Below are 22,254 nucleotides of genomic sequence, written 5' to 3'. Positions count from 1 at the left end.
AAAAATAACCTAACTTAACCTCACTATCCCAGTATGCCTTATTTCAGAAAATAAAACTTTGTTTTACATTATATTACACACTTCAAGCACTTTTACATTTTTATTGCATTAAATTAAAATCTATATGAAAAAACACACACTTGGACATGTTTATTTTCCTATTTATTTTAGGTCACACTGTAATAACAATATTAGAAATAAAAAATAGAAAAATAAACAACAATTCTCAGAAGAGCCTCAGGAATTTAAGCCTGGGGCCAACTTTGGGGACAAGATTTTTGATAGTGTCCTCATCAAAGAGAAGAAATGCCTCCTCATCTATGTCTTCATCTGAAAGACAGAAAACAAGACAACATGAGTATATTTAATAAGTTGACAATTGTGAACCACTCACCAGACACTCTTTCATTATCAAGCTAACAAATAATCACTTTTAAGGGAATGCAGAGGCTTTTTTTTTTTTTTTTTTTTAAGTGGCCCAAATTGCTAGTTAACTAATGTGGTTCTTTTGCAGCATTAACGTTACCCATTTTGTGTGAATGACATCTTTTCTTTCATTAAAAAGTGTAATGACATTAATGCAAAGGTGAATATCTTGCCCATTGCATAACAGCTTAAAGACAAGGCACAACAAAATCTTGCACTGACACATTTAAGTCTTATTAAAAAAAATGTAGGTATAGAGAGATGATATAAGGGCAATAAGAGTAAAATGCTCACCTCTAAAATTCTCTGTCAGCTCAGACAGCTGCCACTCAGTTAGCTTATCAGCGACAAAACTGTCCATTCAAGATGACCTGGAGAAAACATAGCAATATAGAGGTTAGCAACAATTTGAAGACTTGACCCGCTTCTTTAACTCTCACTACTTCAGCCAGTAGAGCACTGTATAATATGATAAGCACGGCGCAGCTGGAAAACATAACTCAACTATTGTGTTGCCTCGTCGCTCTGTAGCCGCGGCTATGGGGTTTGCACACCGGACGAGAAGCGTCGCGTCGCGTCTAGGACAACTCGAGGTATTGCTCACCGGACGTGCAGTCTCTCAAGGGGCTCACACACCGGACGCGAAGCGCAGTGCCGCGTCTTTAAAATTCGAACACATTATTCTCTATGAGTGTACACACACCGGCGGCGCCATCCGGCGTCTGTCCGCGTCCGCGACACCCATAGATATATACATATATAGTGTATATGCGCGACACCCAGCAACGGCTCAGGACCGTGTTCAAAATCGCGTCCGGTGTGTGATAACGTTACCTCGAGTTGTCCTAGATGTTGTCGTGATAGCCGCGGCTACATGCCAACCACAGAATTACCACGGCTAACGCTAGTCTCAAAGTATTTTTTTTAGCAAATGGTGATAAACTAGCAACAGGGACATCGACACAGAAAAGTTTACATTACATCATCACTGAAAATACTCTCTTACCTTGAATATAGATGAAGTTGCACCGATGAAGCACAGGCCAAAACGGATCGAGCGCGAAAGCGACGGTTATTTCAAACGACTGTTGTGAGAAAATTCCAGAACAACTGCGGGCGAGAGAGAGAGAGAAAGCCAACCCTATAACCCAGAACATGGGTTACTCTTTGAAAAATAACCCAGAATCCCAAACAACCCATGAATTGGGTCAAAATTTTAGCCCTATAACCCAGAAAATAGTTACTCTCTGAAAAAAATAACCCATAATTTTAACCCAACACAAATAACCCAGAAAATGGGTTGAAGAAATAACCCAGGAGTTTTTAGAGTGTAAACATTGCAAGATGGCTGTGGATGAACACCAGTTGTTTGAAACGGCTTTGGCCACTACAATGAACGAGTTAGACTTGCTTTTTATCTAAAAGAAGAACAGAAGACGGTGCTCGCATCGTTCCTTTGCAAGAAGGGCTGTTTTTGCTGTTTTGCCGACCGGATACGGCAAGAGTCTAATCTACCAGTTACATTTTGTTCGCCGCTAGGGGTCGCTAACCTCTTTACAATAACAAAGGCGTAGTTTGATGACGCAACACATGCTAAGAATTATGGATGTTGTCGTCAACGTCAAGCCGGCCGATCTAATAATGTTTATGGATGACTGAATACATCGATGTTTTTATCATGACTGTGATATGAAGCAGTTCGGGATTGATAAGAGACAGCTATCAGCTCCAAACGCGATGCGAGTCCCATGGATATAAAAGGAATATGGACATTTTATTCTACCGAACTACACGCAGAATTACTACTCACAGGTCAGTTTATTAGACAAATTAAACTTGTGAGGTAACGCAGCGCTGTTTCACTTGGTCTAACATTACACTATCACTCTAAACTGCATTTGAATGTGTTGAAATGTATGTGTTAACGTTAGTTTGTCTGTATGAGACTAGCAGTAAGCTAGATCAACATTAGAATAACATACAGATCATATTCGAACATTTTATCATTGTTGAACTATATAATATTGATTAGTTTTATGTAAATGTGCTCACCTGTTTAATAAAGTACATGTAGGAGTTGTCGAAGTCTCGGACGTCTATGGGAGCTCTCGGCATCTCGAAAACAAAGCGCTGATATTGATTCTCGGTCTAGTTCTCCTTTTTTATCCAAAGTCTGCTTGCCATGGTCCATAATGTTTGAACGAAACAACAAAAGCGTGCAGATAGACATTGCGAACTACACAGTTGTCCGCGTCAGTTTGGTTACTATCAGAGGGCTCTTGGTCATAGCTCTGGTTGCCATGGCAGCACGAGCGGAAACCAGAGACAACACGGATATGACGGCATTGACGGCGACAAAACGGAAATAAAGACACGGTCCGTGTCTTCGAATTAAAATATTAATTTCTCTGGATTTAGAAGTTAATTGGAACTGTCGGGATAATGTAAATACACAACTTTAAAAAATATATAACATAGATATAGTGATTTTTTTTATATTTTTAAAGCAAAAAAAAAATACATATTGTGCCTTTAATGCATTGACCAGCACTGACACCAGGAAATACCCTTAAATGTTAAAAGGATGATGATACGACAAAGATTTCACATTCCTTGGACGTGGCACACTTTATTTTTATTTTTATTTTTATTTTATTTTTTATGAATATAGGCATATGACTTGACCTGAAGATCAGACACAGGTAATCGCATGCGCTAAGTCGATCTCTCTCACTCTCTCATTCACTGCCTAGGCTTGTTAAGTGCAAATCCACGGAGCCATGATAAACACAATCTTGTTATCATTATAGTGTAAAACAGGAACAAGGTACAGTTTTAAAAGTAGGCACCTGTATTGTAAAAAAAAAAAAACCCGATACCCAACCCTAAGCATAATACAGCTTTTTTCATTTTCCGCAGATCTGTGTGAATGGGGATAATTCTCTAGTTCTCTTTTTCTATATTGCCTTTCTGTCTTCTGCCTATGTGCGGCTGAGATTTAGGGGAAAAGGGAACCTTTTTTGCCCCATGCATGGGCAGCTTCAGAAGTCTGCTTCCTCATGTTTTGACACTAGCTCTTTGCTCATCTTCAAAAGTTTAGATTCTCCCTAAACAGTCAGACCTGCTTTGTTCATCATGTTCTAATTTAATAAGTCTAACTAATTAACTAATGTTAACAATTGAGACCTTATTGTAAAGTGTTAGCCTACCACTTTTTTGTATTTGATGTCAAAGAATGCACATAATTAATTTCTTATATATATAAAAAAGGCTGTTTGTTTTTTGGGGCAGAATTAAATGTAATTACAGAAAAATATCACATTAGATAGGCAATTATGTTGATTTATAAATAGCAGTAGCCTAGATTTCAAAACTGTGTTTTTAAAGGGACCTATATGGGAAATAAGTTTACAAAATGTGAAACAAGGTGATGGGTGAGAGGCAACACAGTCTACATCTCCTTTTTTTTAAATAACACATACGGATATGAAAAGTGGCAAATGATCTTACGGTAAACAGTAAGAGGAACTCTCTCAGTTAAATGAACTGTTATCTTGAGAGTCTTTGTCTCAGTAGTTTTCAGTCTGACTCAAATAGTGCATAGGGCCACTGCAGTTTCACTGGTACATGTGTGCGTTTCTGCACCTGAAGCTTGTAATTTAGAATCTGTATAGTATGACAAACATGTCTCTGAATGTTTATGGCTAGGTATGAATGAATGAATGAGGCATTTATATAGCGCTTTTCCTGTTACTGTACACCCGAAGCGCTTTACAATCATGTCGGGGTCTCTCCTCAACCACCACCAGTGTGCAGCATCCACTTGGATGATGCGATGGCAGCCACAGTAAAAGGGCGCCAGTGCGCTCACAACACACCAGCTATAGGTGGAGAGCAGAGAGTGTGATAGAGCCAATTCAATGGATGGGGATTATTAGTACGCCATGATTGGCAAGGGCCATTGCAGGGAATGTGGCAAGGACACCGGGGTTACACCCCTACTCTTTAGTGCCATGAGATTTTTTAATGACCACAGAGAGTCAGGACCTCGGATCTCATCCGAAGTGGGTATGGAAAGTGCTGGCAGGTTGTGATGTAATGTTTGTTGTGTTTATATCAGGCTTGCGTGACTTACTACACTAGAGGTGTTACCTTTCAGACAGTCCTGACACGAACATTTTGACGCAGAGGTTTTGTATTATTTATCAAGTAGCTGAGGGCACTTTTTTCTCATTGGCAGCTGACTTCAATTCTCTAATGAATATGCATTTTATATTAAGATGACTACCTTATTACATCCCATGTTTTCTTGTTCCCATTGCAAGTCTTAGAAAATATGAGGCCCAGTGTGCTTATAGTGGGCAACAGAATAGATGTGTCAGCATAAAGGGGTTAAAATTAGTAAGTAAAGAACTTGTGGGACCATAATAGCTGAAATTGAAAAATGTACTGCTTGTAAGGACATTCCTACAATGTTGTTACCAGAAAAAAAACGTGCCACACAACTGTCTCTAATTTGACTGTGGTTTGGATATTTTTGTACAAGTTTGATCCTGCCCTTGGCTCAACAAACAATCTGTCTTAAAGTGTCATGAAACCCCCTGTTTTAGCGCTGGTCATTAAAAAAAAAAAAAAAAAAATTGTGAGTAGGGCCGGGCGATATGGCCCAAAAAATTATCATGATAAAAATGTTCATATCAGTCGATAATTATCATGATATTACCTGATATTAGGTCAGTTAATTAGATATTAACTGAGTATTAGCAAATCTACATTTGTTTCAAGTTTAAAGGCAGATTTTTGCTCTTGATTGAAAGTTGTTGAAAAAATTGACAACCTCATTATGAGGTAAAGTTTTACAGGGTAAAATTGTCTTCCATAGTATTTGAATTATGTTAACCACAACATACAGTTTTGTTTATTTGGTAGGCCTATTTGTTATGAAAAAATAGGCCTAAAGACATTTAGTATAATACAAATGCACTCAATTTTGTTTAGCAAAATATCTCCCCCATTCACCAGGTTGTACTTACCACCATTACATGTACACCAAATCTTTTCTGATTTATTTTATCTACCTCAGTACCATGGAAATCCAGAGTTCTCGCAAGAGCACAAATTTAATTTGCCAGCGAGTTTACTCTGGCGTCGAGTAATGACGCTCATTAAATATGCCCTTGTATCCGAACTGCACCAATCACATCGGGTTATCTGATATAGGCGGGCCAGAGGCGAGCTAAACAGATGACGACAGCGCTGTGACGTCGAAGTCGGATGTTGGATGAACACCAGTTGTTTGAAATGGCTTTGGCCGCTACAATGAAAGAGTTAGACTTGGCTTTTTATCTAAAAGAGGAACAGAAGACGGTGCTTGAATCGTTCCTTTGCAAGAAGGGCGTTTTTGCTGTTTTGCCGACTGGATACGGCAAGAGTCTAATCTACCAGTTAGCTCCGCTGGTAGCTAATCATATGGGGCTTGTTGTGATTGGTCGTAGTGTTATCCAATTGCGTGCAGTGAGATTTTCAAATGCATGCTTGGTGCCGCCCCTCGAGCTTTACGATTTTCATTAGTCGATGCCAGACCATTAATCTTTCAGATTAAGTTGGATTATGTCAGTTAGTTTGTTCTGCACTTTGACATCGTGCACATTGGTCACGGTGACCTGAAGTGATGAACTTTAAAAAGTCCCAATAATGGTTCAAATAAATGATACTTTTCAGCAGGTTATTGCCTGTCACGCAATCTAGCCTACAAAGTGTAACATTTCTGCATAGATTTCCCATCCTAAGGCGCACACTGTCCTGCTTTACCTTATTCTTTTCTTCTTTGAACATCATCTATTGAGAAAACAATACTTAAAGGGATAGTTCACCCAAAAATAAAAATTCTGTCCTCATTTACTCACCCTCACGTTGTTCCAAACCTGAGTTTCTTTCCTCTGCTGAACGCAAAAGAAGATATTTTGAAGAATGTCAGAAACTAAACAGTTGATGGGTCCCATTGACTTCCATAGCTTTTTGTTTCATACTATGGAAGTCAATGGGGTCCATTAATAACAATGTTCGTTGACCACCTTTTTTCCCAAGACAATGACGAGACGACACCAACGTCATTTAACAATAACTGTGACTGTCAACATGCAATATTGTTGACTAAAATGATGAGACTAAAATGTAGTTTTTGTAATAAATAACTTGACCAAAATCTCTGTTTTTGTCGAATAAAAATAGGAGAAAAAATATTACAGACTGTTTTGATCGAGCATCTAAGAGCTTTCATGCTTGCGGTTGCCAGAAGTAGTTACTTTAAATCCCTTTTCTGTTAAAAGGATACATTATCTGCCCGGTGTTTTACTTAAGGGAGTTCAGCAATCTCCATTTGAGATAGGCCTACTCTTCTTAAATGAAATTATTTAGTCAGCCTGTGTTCTGTTCACGAGCCGCTTGTGCTGTTTGCTGCGCTAAATCTTCGATCAAACCTTCCCAGTGATGAATTGTAATAAATCCAAACATGGATCTCGACTATTGTTTGTGATTGTTTAGTTTAGGACTAGGCTCAAGCCTTGAAAAACCAGGGATTAGTTGACTAAAACTTGACTAAACAAAAAACAAAAAAATCTTTTTTCTAAAAATGATAAAAAAAACTAAAAAGGACTAATACTAAATTGCAAAATACTGACAAAATTAACTACTTTCTACTGCCTATCACATCAAAACTAAGAATACTTTCTAACTGGTAGTGACAGACTTTGTCGAGTTCTTATGAAGCTGGTTAGTGTTGTAATGACGTAATTTCCTGTGGCTCTAAAATAATTCACCACATGTGATTAACGGCTCAGATGATTGATCCCAAAAACCTGGGCAAAATTAAGCACCAATGAGTAAAGATGGTAGAATTTCAAATCCTGCGCCTGCCAGACAACTGCCATTGAGATGAATGGGAATGCTAGCAGATAGCACTCTCTGGCTATTATAAACTTCTAGAGCCCTTACTGTAATTTCACACTCATCAGTTGATTGTGAAACACTCATCTGACCTGTTCTCACACACTAATTACTATCTGTTTTGATCTACCACTATGCTTAATCAGATGTGACTGGCTATAGTGACTGTTGTAATATTTAGTGTTTGCTGTCACATGATAGAAGTCAAGATATGACTCCGTTGAAATTCCATTGCTTTGTCAGACATCTGAGTGTCATATGTGACCCTGGATCACAAAACCAGTCACAAGTCACATGGGTATATTTGTGGCAATAGCCAACAATACATTGTATGGGGCAAAATTATCGATTTTTCTTTTATGCCCAAAATCATTAGGATATTAAGTAAAGATCATGTTCCATGAAGATATTTTGTAAAAAACATTTATTTTTGTGAGTGAATGCAGCACAATCGTGAACATAAATGGACAACTTTAAAGGCGATTTTCTCAATTAGATTTTTTTTGCACCCTCAGATTCCAGATTTTCAAATAGTTGTATCTCGGCCTAATATTGTCCTATCTTAACAAACCATACATCAATGGAAAGCTTATTTATTCAGCTTTTTCAAAATTGACCCATGTGACTGGTTTTGTGGTCTAGGGTCACATATGTGGTGGATCAACACTGGAGTATCCAACACTTCTTTTTAGTTTCAAATTCCATCCAAGTTGAAAAGTATTGCGTTGAAGATCTAGTCTGGTTTACAGCATCAGGGGTTCAATTTACTATTAACTTAAAGAGGATAGATTTTGGCTTGGATTGTATGTCTTATAGAAGAAGATTTTACTAAAAGTATTTTTTAATTCGTGGGCGTTGGAGTTTTCCCCTCTTTTTCACCTTGCTTTTTAATCACTTATGAATGCCCGTGTGCATTTTACTTCCGCTTTTCGAATTAGTGGCAATTTGGGAGCGGCAATTGCTTGAATGGGTGTGTGCGACTGCTGTTTTGGAGAGATATTCACGCCCTGACAATTCATACTGGCTGTCGAGTGTGGTTAAACATTTCTTTGCAGATATACTGTATTTGGTCACTGCATCAGTGCATGCGTTTCACCTCTCAATAGGGCTGGGTGTGCGCATACAACTTCTTACACAGCACGCACGTTCTCTTTCGCTTCAATGCTTAAAGGTGAACTAAGTAACTTTTTTACGTTAACTGAACAGCTTCGGAGTCATTGGAATGGTTATATTACTTATTTCGGGTTGAATGGTGGTCGTTTCGCACCCCCCTGGTGCCCGTGAGCGGAAAATTCGCACTTGCAACTTTGAGCCGGCGGGCCACCGGCCGCCGCGGCAGGAAGTATCGCGTGATATCAGGTCTCGCGATGTAAACAATTGCTTTACGGCCAAAAGAAATCTGCTAAAATGCTGTCATTATTGCGCTCCCTCACGCTGTTCGAACCCGAATGAAGAACATGTTTTAAAGAATGTCCCATCTGCTTTGATGTCGTTGATCTACTAGCCTCTGGTGTCTGAGAATCGCCAACGAGTTTTTACAACAGTGTTGTCAAATATCTATACCGAAGCTGCGGGGGGAGCTCTAGAGAGAAACCTGCGAGCAAAAAGCGAGAATACAGCGAAGAAATCCAGAAACTACTGAGCCCTGCTTTAAATTGGCAAGGCTTAAAAACGCATGCAAATTCTAAAGTTTCGTGACCAAGCAGCACTAGTTTGATCGGGACAGTGACGTGACAGTTCATAAAACTGTCTGAAACGTCTTTCAAGCTGAAAGCCACACCTGTATCCACTATGTTCAGCACTGAATGAATGGCAGGATCCCCACTGTAACAACATGCTAGGTAAATAAGATTATGACATCTAGTGGAGAAGACTAGTAATAAGATAAGTATCAAACGCAAAACGCAAGTAACTTTGTGGCCGGATTTCGGGCGCTGTTGCTATTAAACCAGCGGGATAAATGACTCTTGTGCCCGACGCAAATCTAAAAAGGGTTCTGAAGTAGCTACATTACTCATAGGTGTGGTTTGGGCGTAACGTGCAATAAACCAATCAGAGCGTCATCTCACATTCCCTTTAAAAGCAGGCATGCTTGTTCCATGGCGAATTGCTATTATAATGGCGGATTTGCCAGGCGCACGCCAGGAGTGGTTCACAGCCGAGGAGACCAACGTTCTCGTCAGGGCCAATAATTTGGGTACCCAATAATTTGGGTAATTTAATTAATATAATTTATTTAATTAATTAATTTAATTACCCAATAATTTGGGTAAATGTGTAAGCTAGATTTATGCCTATTTTTTCACATCTTCATGGACACCACAATGATTTCCCTTGTGTGGTAATATTTTTCCTTGTAATTATGTATGATTTGCAAAAATGGGAATTGCTGCGTCTGTGTAGATGAGAGAAGCAAAGTGTATGTGCGTTGTGCACACACTACATTATGGCAAAGCATGCGCCCTTAAAATACCATCTGAATAACGCGCCACTGACTTTAGATTAGGTTTTTCCTGGTCTGTGGTGGAATTGTTTTCTGAAACTCCAAAATGGCACCAGGGAACGTTTGCGCCGGAGCACGCCTCCTCTTTTCTCTGAACCGCCCCCGGGAGCGCAAGTTCATTCCCTAATTTACCGATGTGCCAATGGGTTTAAATCCGAAATATTGCCAAATAGACACTTTTACATTTCTTTCTGTAACCAAATCTTCTGCCATCATTTTGTCAGTCAGCTCATGTGATAAATGAAATCTGAGTCCTGCTGCTGATCTGAGTTGCGACTCTCGTTCGGCTCACACTGAATTGATCAGACCGTGTTGTTTGTTTTATTTATTGTAGTGTCTGTTCTGTTCTGGGGGCGGTGGGCAAGTTATGTAATCGGTGTCTGACTATCGCAGCAAGCGCAGTGCTAAAAATTAGGGCTGGGGGAATTAACGCGTTAATCTTTGCGATTAATTTGAGATGTTTAACGCGTAAAAAAAAAAAATGCAATTAACGCAGCACTTTTTTTTTTTTTTGCCTCGTTTTAATGATTTCCTGTTGCGGCTGCTATTGAAAAGGCCGAAAATATGCCGTCCCGCCCCTCCATGTTCGGCGATCAGGTTTCATTCTCGCACAGCTTTCATGAGCGGGTCTTTTCCGTTCCGTGTGTGTGTGTGTGTCGGCGTGCTGTGCTCTCAGCTCAGTGTTCCGCTCCATCTTTGCGCTGCGTGTTCTGCTCTGTCATTCGGCCAAACGCATCATGTACCGTTCACGCACTGGAAAAGCAAAGTCCGCTCAAATAACATGACATTTCTCAGTAGTAGACTTCTGTTTGCAATAACCCTACTGAACTGGTATAGTCATGCTGGGCAACAATGGTAAAATGACCTGCTCTGATCACATGCTCTGGAAATAATAGCTTTGTAGGACTAGCTATATTTTATTTTGATAATTATAAAAAATAAATAAAAAAAAAACAGTTAAATTGATTATGTTGATTGATTATTGAAAAAGAATAATATATTGATGGTTAATATTATTTTAGGGCTATTTTCTGTTCCTTATTTTCCTGTGTTGTTTAATTTAATTATGTGATTCTAAGTTTAAATATTGATGATTACAAGCTTGGGGGAAATGCAATTAATTGGTTAATTTTTTTTAATCGATTCCCAGCCCTACTAAAAATACATTTGAATTGCATTGAAAATGTTTAGATTCCAGTGTCACCTTAACAGTGGGAAGAAAATTATAATTTGCTTTGGCTCCAATACAGTCACAATAAACAATATCAAAATCAAAATATGTAGGCCTACATGTAGTTAAATTTGACGGTTTAGGAAGGGGGGTCTCCTGTAAGGCTATCTTTATGTTAGGGTGTCCTTTACAACCAGCATTTTTGTTAAATCCTGTCTTAAGGCTGTCACTGTTTTCTTATGATCCAGTGCCGTGACATGAATCACGCTGGAAGTGACTAACTAAAACTGCTTTTAATGGTAATACATCATTGATGTTTTAAGGAACTAATGCTTGGGTAATTCTCATATGGTTGTTCCGGTTAATGCCGCTGGCCGGACATAAAATGATGAAAATGCTTCTTATCTCACAAACTATATTAACAAAGTATATAATTTATTAACAAAGTTCAGGAGGACCTCAGACTACGAGTTATTCATATACTTTTTGTCACATTTTGAAATATTTGTTTTATTTGTTCTCATCCAGTTTCTTTGAGGAGACACTGCCTTCCTTGCCTACTCGAAGGAAATGCCCATGATCTGGTTATACGAATGTGCGAATTCGTGAAATTATGAATGAGTAATTTGGGTTTATATATTGATGACCTGCGGAGTAGTGTGTAGGAAATAAGGTTGACGTGTGTATTGTGTTGTTCAGGTGAAACAAGCATCCCTTGTTGCTTGTGCAGGGTTAGTTCTGTATATATTGTAAACTAGGGATGCACTGATATCGCTTTTTCCAGAACAAGTCCAATACCGATACTTTAATTTTTGGTACTCGCCGATACTGATACCGTATAACCGATACCTGTATTTTCACTGCATTTTTAATTTTAAAATGTATTGTTAGAGAAACCAAAGTAATATAAATCAAATTAGTTGGCTTAATTTGTTCATCAAATAAATATTTCCTTCAGTTATTTTCATGCTTAATTAAGCCTGCTAAAATGCATTGTATGAGCTTCTGTTACTTTCATTCTTCATTCTGTTGCTCTGAAAGATATTTTATCTTTCATTTAATAGTACATCACATATTTAGAGCAGCTCCAGAAGAGCTCAGTGCTGAGGATTGAGTCAGTGGTACAAATGTTTAGACACCAGTGAAATATCAATTCTTTATTCCAATTTTGAAACTACAACAAAAACTACAGTAATCAATCAAATGTGGAAAAAACACTGCATATTCATTACTGAATAAATTAAATATAGATGGATATTTTTGTACAGTTACAAAAGGTAGCCTATTTAGTCAAAAGCCGTGAGTAATTTATTTGTCCTTTGTTTGATTAACATTAAAACACAGCAGCAGGTTTATAAGACGCACAGACTCCATTTAAATATACTGTCTATGTTCACTTGAATTCATCAGTACAAGCAAGAGACGTGAAAGACAATTCACGCACTGAGGCACTTTGAATGTTTGCGTTCATGGAACTTCTTGACTTGCACACGTCCTGTAATAGGGAATCAGGTAACAGGGAAACCCTGTAACATAAATCAGGTAACAGTTCATGTTTTACTTATGCGATTTAGTTTTAATCTCAAATAACACGTGCTGAGTGAACGATAAGCAATCAAGAGCATTCAACAGAAGTTCTCTCTCTCTCTCTCTCTCTCTCTCTCTCTCTCTCTCTCTCTCTCTCTCTCTCTCTCTCTCTCGTCAGTTAACGTAAATAATAAGCTACATCATACCTCGTTTTACTTTCTTTGCCATTCTTTCTTTGTCATTTTTACAAGTACGAGTACATGAGCTCAGTATCGGCCGACCGATGCTGGTATCGGTGCATCCCTATTGTAAACCAATTTACTGTTTAGTCCCCCCCTTCAGACTCAACTAGTGAAGGACACTTGCTAAGACAAGCATCACTACTGCTATGGCTCATACTCTATTAATATTGCTTGTTTTAAACTTTTTCATGTAACTCAACGTTTGTGCTGTGTAGTGCGTACATGAATAATACCTCAGTTTGTGCTGCTGGTTTTGGAGAGGTTTGTAATTTATGTAAGTGACTTGTGTGTTACATGTACAGACTTGTAATTTTCATCAGGCAGATGATAAAATAGGATGTACCCAAGCTTTATCTGAAAATCTAAATATTATAGAGACCATAACACCAACAACAACATAACATGCTAAAAAACAACAACATTAAGGTAAACTTCCCTGCATCATTTTGGTCAGTTTTGCTTGGGTAAACACCACTTGTTTTCTTCAGAATTTAAAAAATGAAGTTTCTTTTATTCAATACTGTTCCCTTTGAGATTAATGCAAGGCATTGTTTTTATGTAAATCGATCTGAAAACTGCTTTTCATTTATACCTTTATTATTGCATTTATTTGTGCTGCTGCTTGTAATTTGTTTATTTGTTCTTATTTTATTTCTGACTGTTTGCTTGTCTTTTTTGTAAATACAATTCAAAGTTTGAAATCAGGCTTGTGCAATGTGTAAGTTTTTGTGCAACAAAATTGCCCCCTTGTAAAAACAAAAGTGCATTGCGTCTAAATGTAAAAAAAAAAGAAAGAAGCAAAAATCCAAAAGTCACTTAAGGGTGGAATTTCCCAAAACAAAATTCAGTCCCTGAATTAATGTATGTAAATTCCTGATCAGGGCATCCTTATAAATAATGCTACATGATTAATAGAAGGGTTCAAATATACCCCATGATCGGCATCGGGTGATGCTGTGATCTGGCCCAAAAATTCTGATCGGGGCACCCGTACTTTTTTTTTCTTTTTCTTCTGATGGTCAACAGAGCACTCCACATGTTTACAAGTGTTTAGTAAATCATGGTAGCCCAAGCACAAGACACTAGTTACCATGTTTCTGTTTTTGGGTCACGGGGATTTTCATCATATATTCATTAGACATGATTCAACGTGATTTATAAAAAAATAAATAAAAAAACATTCTTGTCTTCTAATGTAAAAATGTAACTTAAATCCCCCTCCACCAATCAGAGATGAAGACATGTCATGTGCTGATGTATGTCATCCCTTGACTGTTTCTTAAGCTTATTAAGAATTGTAAAAGAGGAAGAGGCGACTTCAGAGGAAGTGATGACTTAAAGAACTTGCCTAGTGCCTACATTTCTAACACATACTTTTTCTTCTGCACAGATGAGATGACGGCAGACTCTTTTGGCAGTTTGAAGTGTCCTTGTGGGCTACTCAGTGCTGAACGGACAAACGCAGAACCTGACAGCGACAGATATACCAGTCTTTGGATTTAGCTCATCTGTTGTGCTCAGTGGCCTCCTGGTTTTCCAACAGGATGGTGCATTCAACATCACTTTGTGCCTGTCTGTCTCTTCTCACTGTCCTCAGCTGTCATTCTCATGTCCTCCCCCGTCTCTCTTTTCCCATGGGTAAGTCTTATTTTTAAACTTTTCAAGATTTATGACCTGAATTTAGAGCAACAAGTTGTTTTTCAAATGCCATTAGATATTTGAATAGCTTATGAAACTTGTGAGCTGCTGTTGTTCTCTTTACCTTTGCCCTGCAGTAGTTTTATAGAAAACCAGAAGGTGAATAAAGTTGAATTACATAATACAATCTAGTGAGATTAGCTTCTGTGCCACTTGAGTTAAACATACTTGAAATATTGTACTGTAATGTTGATATCTTCATTAGCAACATTGTAAATTGTAATAATTTTACTCTGTAAATATCTTGTAATAGCATGAATATATCATATGAATATATCAGTGTTAATTTACTATTATATACTATTATAGTATTTATTAGTATTTTGTAGAGCTGCCCCCTAATATTCCACTAATCATTGGTTGACTAGAAAGGCTTAGTCAACCAAACATTTTATTAGTCGATTAGTCGCAGAAAGAAAGAAAAAAACCTTGTGGCGAAGTCACTAAGTCTGTGACGGACTTATGGCTACTCACTCTAATGTTAACCTAGATAAATGTGCGCTATTATAAGGCGCATGTCCAAGTGTTTGTGCAAAGTGTGGAAGCTAAAGAATAGTGCGCTTACTGCATGACATGGAGGTGCCGGCGCGATCTCTTGCATTTTTCTTTCTTTCCTGACAACAGCGGAAACAACTTAAAATACTCAGTCATTTTTGTTCATACAGATAAGAGTAATACACCATTCCAAACATACTTTTAATTGTGTGCACTCACAATAACAAGAAAACATTGTGCATTGTGTCTCGGTTTCTCGCACTTCAAAAAAATAAACCAAAACTCAGTGTATATTTGCCTCACAGACATGAGAAATATATCTATAGAGAGCTTGAAATGTCAAGCGATTGTCAACCAATTTAAGCGAAAAACTAATATTCTCAGATTATGTAATATGTATAAAACATGCATATAGGCATTACTGCAGAGTTGACGAGTCAGCATCGTCGACTTAATCTCTGCAGCCGAAAACACAGAAAACATTATCAATAAATTATTCAAATGTTTAGTCTCCTTGCTGTTTTTTCATAACACATTCAAATAATTTCTTCTGCCGGTGCGCTGTAACAAGCTTTAAGCGTGCACTTGAGCGCTGATTAGGCTATGTATTATAGGCAATTAAGGCTTAACTTTTTATTGTGATTTATATGGCTTATTAATACACACGTGCGATTAGTCAACTAAAAATCTTTAGTCGGGGCAGTCCTTGTATTTTGACTTATGAAAAAACACAAATAAAAATGACAAAAGGCCATACTAAAGCTTAAACGAAAATTAATATTACTATTTAGCTTGATTATTTCACTTTTAGTAATTTTAGTACTTCAACTTAAACGAAAATTAGAAAAGTAAAAATAAAAGGTATTGTGTAGAAAATAAAAAAAATATTTTATGTTTTTCATGTGATATTTGTTTTATTTCAGCTTAATTTCAAATAAATTTCAATTAGGTTTAGTTTTAGTTAATAACAATGCTTCAAAAAATATATATAAATGGACTTAACACGAATATTTTCAAAACATGAAGCACTAAATGGAGGGGGCTTTTTTTAAATGTAATCAAATTATAATATCTTTTTTATTCAATATCATAAATACTTGGGAGCTATCTGAATGCTAGCATTTTTTTTTCATGTTGAATCATGAAATTGGTGTGACACTGTCAGTGTTGCTAATTATTACCTTTTAATTATATGTGACAAAGTATTTGAAATTAAGCGTGATCTTGTTTAAAATGAAAAGCAAGACCAATGAAATGGCCTAAACAGTTGCCGATTGACCGTTTCACTTGGTTTAGCTGTGCACTGCAGTGACTGGTACAAGTACTTATTGAAAGACTTTGATTGGATGAGATGTTTAGCTGTGATTATCCCAAAGACCTGTAAGAACATAGCTAGAATTTTTACTTTTCACGTATATGCAATATGCAAGTTAATTGTTTTAAGAAATGCTATTATGAAAAAATATATATATTTAATATACTGCTGTAGTCATTATGTGACTATCATAACGTTGTCATAATCATTGTCTTATTAATTCCATTAGAGCAAGTAGTTAATTATTATTTGAGTAGATAAAGAATGCTTATACTATCAAGAATACTGAGATTTTGCAGACATGAGACACTTTTTTTTAAGAGTTGTTCTCCACAACAACTACTTTTGGAGTCTGCACAGATTCTGTTTGACAATCAATTTGTACAGAATGTTTGTATGTTAAAATACCAGCAGGGCTTCAAATTTCATTTTACTAACAAGAAAAGATAACAAGCAGGAAGCAAAAGATAGATCATTACAAGAAATATCTTTCCATGTAGATCATGTTTATTGCCCTGCATTATTAGGAAGCTTTGGATGTAAGAGGAACGAAAGATCCTGCCCAGATTCTCTTAAGAGGAAACATCTGTCATTCACCTTAATGGGAGCTTTGATGCAAACCTCTTATAATGGCTTCTTTAAATGTTTCTGAAACGTCTACATTAGGTTTCATTTCTCCTGTGACCTCTCAGGAACTTAAAGTTCTTCTCTCAGGTTCCTAAAATCTAGGAACTTGTAGCACACTTTATTGCCATATAAAGCTGTCATTGACATGATACTTTTGAGTAATATTGTTTTTATTTGTTCGCATTGCCGCACATTACTGTTTTGCATTTTAAATTTCAAATTCTTTATTGGATTTTGTGAAACATACAACATTGCCACAGTATCAGCTCAAAGATTAAGGCAAACAAAAACAACGACAAAAAAACAAGACTGATCAAAAAAAGCGTCCTTGCTGAATTATTAATTTCTTTAAAAAATATTTGTATATTATATGTTTATTAAAAATATAAAATGCAATAAAATAACATTAAAAATATACTATAAGATGTGATTTTAAGGTTATAAATTTGGGTCACAGACAAGGAAGTTTAAATGATCTACTTTTGAGAAACAAGAAAGTAAGCAGATAAATCCGCTGATGTAATTGAAAGTGGCTTTGTTGTTTTTATTTTTTAATGAATGGAGGCCCTTGTTCTCTGAACAACAGTTATTTGTTAAGAGGAGGCCAGTCCATGAGTTGGCAAAGCAGGGCAGAATCAGGCTGACCTGGCAAATGGCTTTTCTATGAGAGTCACATAAATCAGTTAAAAGGAGATTCTCTTTGTTTATCAGAACAATTGAGAGACTGTGCTACAGGTGCTTTGACATGCAGATACATCACTTTTGCTGATTCAGGATCAGTCATTTGTCAGTCAGACATGAGTTTGTGAAGATTACAGGGCTTAATTCAGACTCTGAGTCCCTGTTTCCCAGCAGTACCAATTACAGCCGATGCCAGCATGAGTCTGGTCACACCTATGCAGGTGTTTGAGCATGATTTGATGATGACATCTGCAAACTTATAATTGCTGCTGTCATTGTTATTGACAGCTGCAGAAACATGAAAATCAGACTTGATAATATAAGTAATGTGGTGCATCAATAAATGCTTTCTGTATTCTTATATTTTAAGAGTTATTTTTAAGGTACACTATGTAGCCTAACTTTTCTTTGTTCAAAATTAACAAAATTTACGTAATGAGTCAATACAGCTTCAGTCCTTCTTCCAAACCATGTTTTTATCATAATCTGATTCACTATGGTAAGCCTATTATAAGTGTTTATATTTTAGACATATTGGAATGGTTTTCGTTGGCATTTGCGTACATACGTCACCTGTGTGTGTCTAGTCATATCCGTAAATAGAGAAAAGTTGCTCTAGCTACTTTGATGCGTGTATGGTCAAAGTCCCTTTAAGGCAAGTTATTTCACTCGGCGGCCATCTTTGAAACACCTCTCGGGCAGCTAATTCAGTCATGCAAGTACAGCTCCTATCATTCATATTTGAAATCACCAATGAAATCTGACAACAACTATCTCATACAGTTTGTTTTTTACTGACAACCGGAGCTTCTAACGGCAGCTGCAGTGATGCAATGACTTTACCGATTGGCAATTGGCTCTTTTATTTAGAAGATGGGACTTATTCCACCATATTGTGTGTTATGTGGAGGTCACACCTTTGAGTTTTGGCTTGACCAATAGGGGCTTTCGCACCGGAGGAACCTTTTCATAGTTCCTAGAACTATTGGTGGAAGTACCTGGATTTTTACGTGTTCACACCGCAGGAACTAGGAACAATTTTAGTTCTAGGAACTCCTTTTGGAGGAACTAATTTAGCTCCTACTTCAGAGAAGGGTCTAAACCAGCACCATAGGAATTACCAGTGACATAAGTGTACGCTGATTGGCCGAACGCACACGAAACACCAGCACCCGCCATTTTTAAAAAAGCTGTGTAAACACACAGATCATAGCCTATATATTTACTCCAGAAACTTAATCTACTAGAACTTGGAAAACAGTGATAGATGAGCCTCTAAAACTTTACGCTGAGAAGAAAATCCAATGCAACTTTGATGGGACCGAGCAAAGCATGATTATGTATTTCTGCTCCGCTAATACCTTTTCATAGACTGTCTACTTTCTATGTATAACAGTTCTATTTAATATTGTAGTAGACAGGACTTTTAGACAGATCGTAAATTAATGAACACGGAGAATGCGAGCACTGTGAGCTCAGGCTCTGGCGTTCCCAGCGCCATCAAAATAGGTCACAACAACAAGCATGGCTTACGTCACTTCAGAGTTCCTACTGGCGGTGCGAAAATTTTCCTACGGGAACCATTAGTTCTTGGGGAACCACCCTGGTGGCTAGTTCCTTGAACTAAGTTCCTAGAACTACCTTGTGCGAAAGCCCCTATTAACTAGTAGTTCTATCATCAGGCATGCATAACACTATACAAAATAAAAAGACAATATACAAACAGTAATGATACACAAAATGTACTGGGGAAATGCATGTTCATCCATTAGACAGATTTGTCAATGAATTAGTGGGGAGAATTCCATTTCTTTGGGACTACATGTCTGTTTATTGTAGCCTGTACTGTTCTGTGCAGGCACTATCTCCCAATGGAGTGTCTTTGAAGTAAGGTGACCGAAAGGGTGGTAATTCTCAGTGGGGAAACCAGACATCACGGAGTCTGCCTGGGTGAGGGGTTATGAAGATTAAGTGATGTTTGATCGGTCCAGTCATTACAGTCTGCTGACAAAAAGAGAATGCAACAGAGCTTGTAATAAAAGGAGAATCAACATTGGCTTGGCTTTTCGGAGATGGTGAGAAATGAGGGATTTGAAATGTTATAAAAGAGCAGAGATGGTGGTTTTATTGCTCAACCAGGTGAATTAGGTATTTTATTGATCAGATAAATTGCCATATGTAGCACTCTAACAGAGTTCATTACAAATGTGAAGGGTCATTTCATTAAAGTTGTTGTAGCACTCTGCTGGAATTTATTTTTAAGGAAGTACCGTGTCTATTAATGGGTATTGCCTCAGTAACGTCTTCAGCTAGTCAGTTTGAGGTCCTTTCCATCTAAACTGATTTATATCTCTTAAGCCTAGTATTGAATGTTTTATGAGTAGTAGGATAACCATATTCATCCGCCCACGCCCAGTCAGGCAGAGCCAAAGCACATTGCTCTTCCACAAAATACATGGTTTTGTTTTTTTAACCGCTAGAGTGCCAAATGTTACATAGTGTACCTTTATTTAAAAGTGATTATACGAATTAATTAGTAATTTACCTTTCCACCCGAAATCGGGATGACCAACCTGCGCCCAGACCTGGTATTCTGGTCTAACTCCTGCCATTGTGTCTTCATTGTGGAACTGACAGTCCCTTGGGAGGAGGGAATCGAGGCAGCTTATGAAAGGAAGAAGCCTAGTTCTGCCTAGTTGGCAGCTGAAGCAGAGAAGCGGGGCTGGAAGGTGAAGGTGAATCTAGTGTAGGTGGGCTGCAGGGGCTTTGTAGCCAGTTCCACCACAAGGCTGCTGAAGGAAGTGGGTATCAGATGCTGGCCCAGTGGAAAGTACTTAAGGAACTTGCCATTGTCGCCGAAGGAAGTAGTCACTGGCTGTGACTGAAAGGAAAGGACAGAGTGTGGGCCGCCAAATTACCTATATAGTCACCATGCGACACACACCCAGGTCTTATCAGCCTGTGCTGGGCTTGCCTCTGCTGAGGATGTCTTGTGATTAAAAGGGTAAAACATCCAGTGAGGCGGCGGTACACACCTACTGATGCATTGGTGTGAAGACCCACCTAAGACGACTCCTTCAGCATGGACTGTGGTAGTGCTGAATCTTTCAAGGCCAGTGCTGTGCTGAGCTGAATCATAAGGGATTGTAATATCTAGTCCTAGTAAACAAATCAAATTGGAAAGTTGTGGATATTTTAGAGGTAATTTATTTGTTTAATTTATTTTCTATGAAATGCACAGAAGTTTTTTTTTTTTTTTCTCTACATAGTTTAGTTTTTTGACAAGTTTTTCCTACTCTGTCTATTATCCTGTTTGTAATTCAGAACCAGATGTTTTGGCTGCTTAATAAATTGTCTTTTTAGGGGAGATTATCAACTTTTTAAGTTCTGGAAGTTGTGAAACACTTTACAATAAGGTCCCATTAATTAACTTTAGTTATAGCCTACATGTTACAGTATTTATTTCTCTGTTAATGTTAGTTAATAAAAATACTGCTCATAGTTAGTTCAGGTTAGATAAGGGAAGTCATTTTGTAAAAAAAACTCTCATCTTAAAATATAACGGATGTTTTGATTCCTCATGCAACTTTTATGGCCGATTCACACTGCACTGACAGACGACCAATGCGGACAAGCACCAGATTACTGTACTGACATTCCAAGAGCTGACAAACGTAGATTCAGTTTGTTGTGTCGGAAGTCAAGTCACCTTTATGTGTATATAGCGCTTTTTACAATACAGATTGTTTCAAAGCAGCTTTACAGTGATAACAGGAAATGAATGCAACAAAGATTGTTTTGGCTGTACAGCAGCAGAGGAAAGTCATTGCTCAGTTTTAGTAAGTTCAGCATTGATTTATTTCCTTTGTAAAAATCATTAGCTATTAATTTAGGGTCCGTTTTCACAACACAAACGGGTTTCAAAGTACACGTTTTTGAAAACTTCTTTGTAAATTTCAAAACGTGAATCTGTGAAAACGATGACGGCATGCACATGTGTAGTATGTGTTTAGTCTATAGGCATGCACGTTTAAACGCGTATGTGCACAGCCGCGTTGTCTTTCTTTACAAAGTGACATTGCCAATGCCAACTACTTGTCTGGCATGCATACAGCATTTTATGTCATTTTTGCGGATTAGTCTGTACAGAGGGAAAAAAAAACTGTTCAGTTTTTAGTACATTGTTGTCGTGTAAACGCACCTTTAGTTTATCTCTACAGCAGCTCTGGAGAAAACAGGGATGTCATTGTCCAGCTCGGTTCAGGTCTCATACAATGTTGTCAAAGCAGGCAGGCAGATCAATAATATTAAGAAGAATATTGTGTCGGTGACATGCACAGACCAACGGCAACAGACACTGATAGGAGTTACACACGGATTTGACAAAACCAGACGAAGTGTCTGTATTTTAACTTTACATAATCATGAAGAAGGAAGCATGGGCAGTTAGTCAAGCAAACTTCCTCAGCAGTCTGCACCTCGTTTTTGTCACATTCTCACATTCAGACATTACTTTTTCACATACTTCTATAAACTAAGTCAAGGAGGTAGCTTTTGGATCTTTACAAATGAACTGAAGTGTTTTGGTTTCTCTGGCCTGGACTGAGAGTATGAACCCTGGGGT

The 22,254-nt window shown here is 37.7% G+C and overlaps 1 protein-coding gene across 2 annotated transcripts in view; it reads left to right on the top strand.

Moving 5' to 3' along the window:
- Positions 1 to 22,254, top strand: part of sema4ab (sema domain, immunoglobulin domain (Ig), transmembrane domain (TM) and short cytoplasmic domain, (semaphorin) 4Ab) — a 43,081-nt gene that overhangs the window by 2,974 nt on the left and 17,853 nt on the right. For both annotated transcript variants that reach the window (XM_084422784.1, XM_084422783.1), the window contains exon 2: positions 14,205 to 14,452. In XM_084422784.1, coding sequence (XP_084278910.1) covers positions 14,359 to 14,452 — 94 coding nt within the window. In that variant the 5' untranslated portion in view covers positions 14,205 to 14,358. The remainder of the gene's footprint in view (positions 1 to 14,204; positions 14,453 to 22,254) is intronic.

Source organism: Rutilus rutilus (assembly GCF_951802725.1).
Source record: "Rutilus rutilus genome assembly, chromosome: 11".
NCBI classification, from domain to species: Eukaryota; Metazoa; Chordata; class Actinopteri; order Cypriniformes; family Leuciscidae; genus Rutilus; species Rutilus rutilus.
Note: the sequence above shows the minus strand (reverse complement) of the source record. Positions and strands in the feature narration are given on the sequence as shown.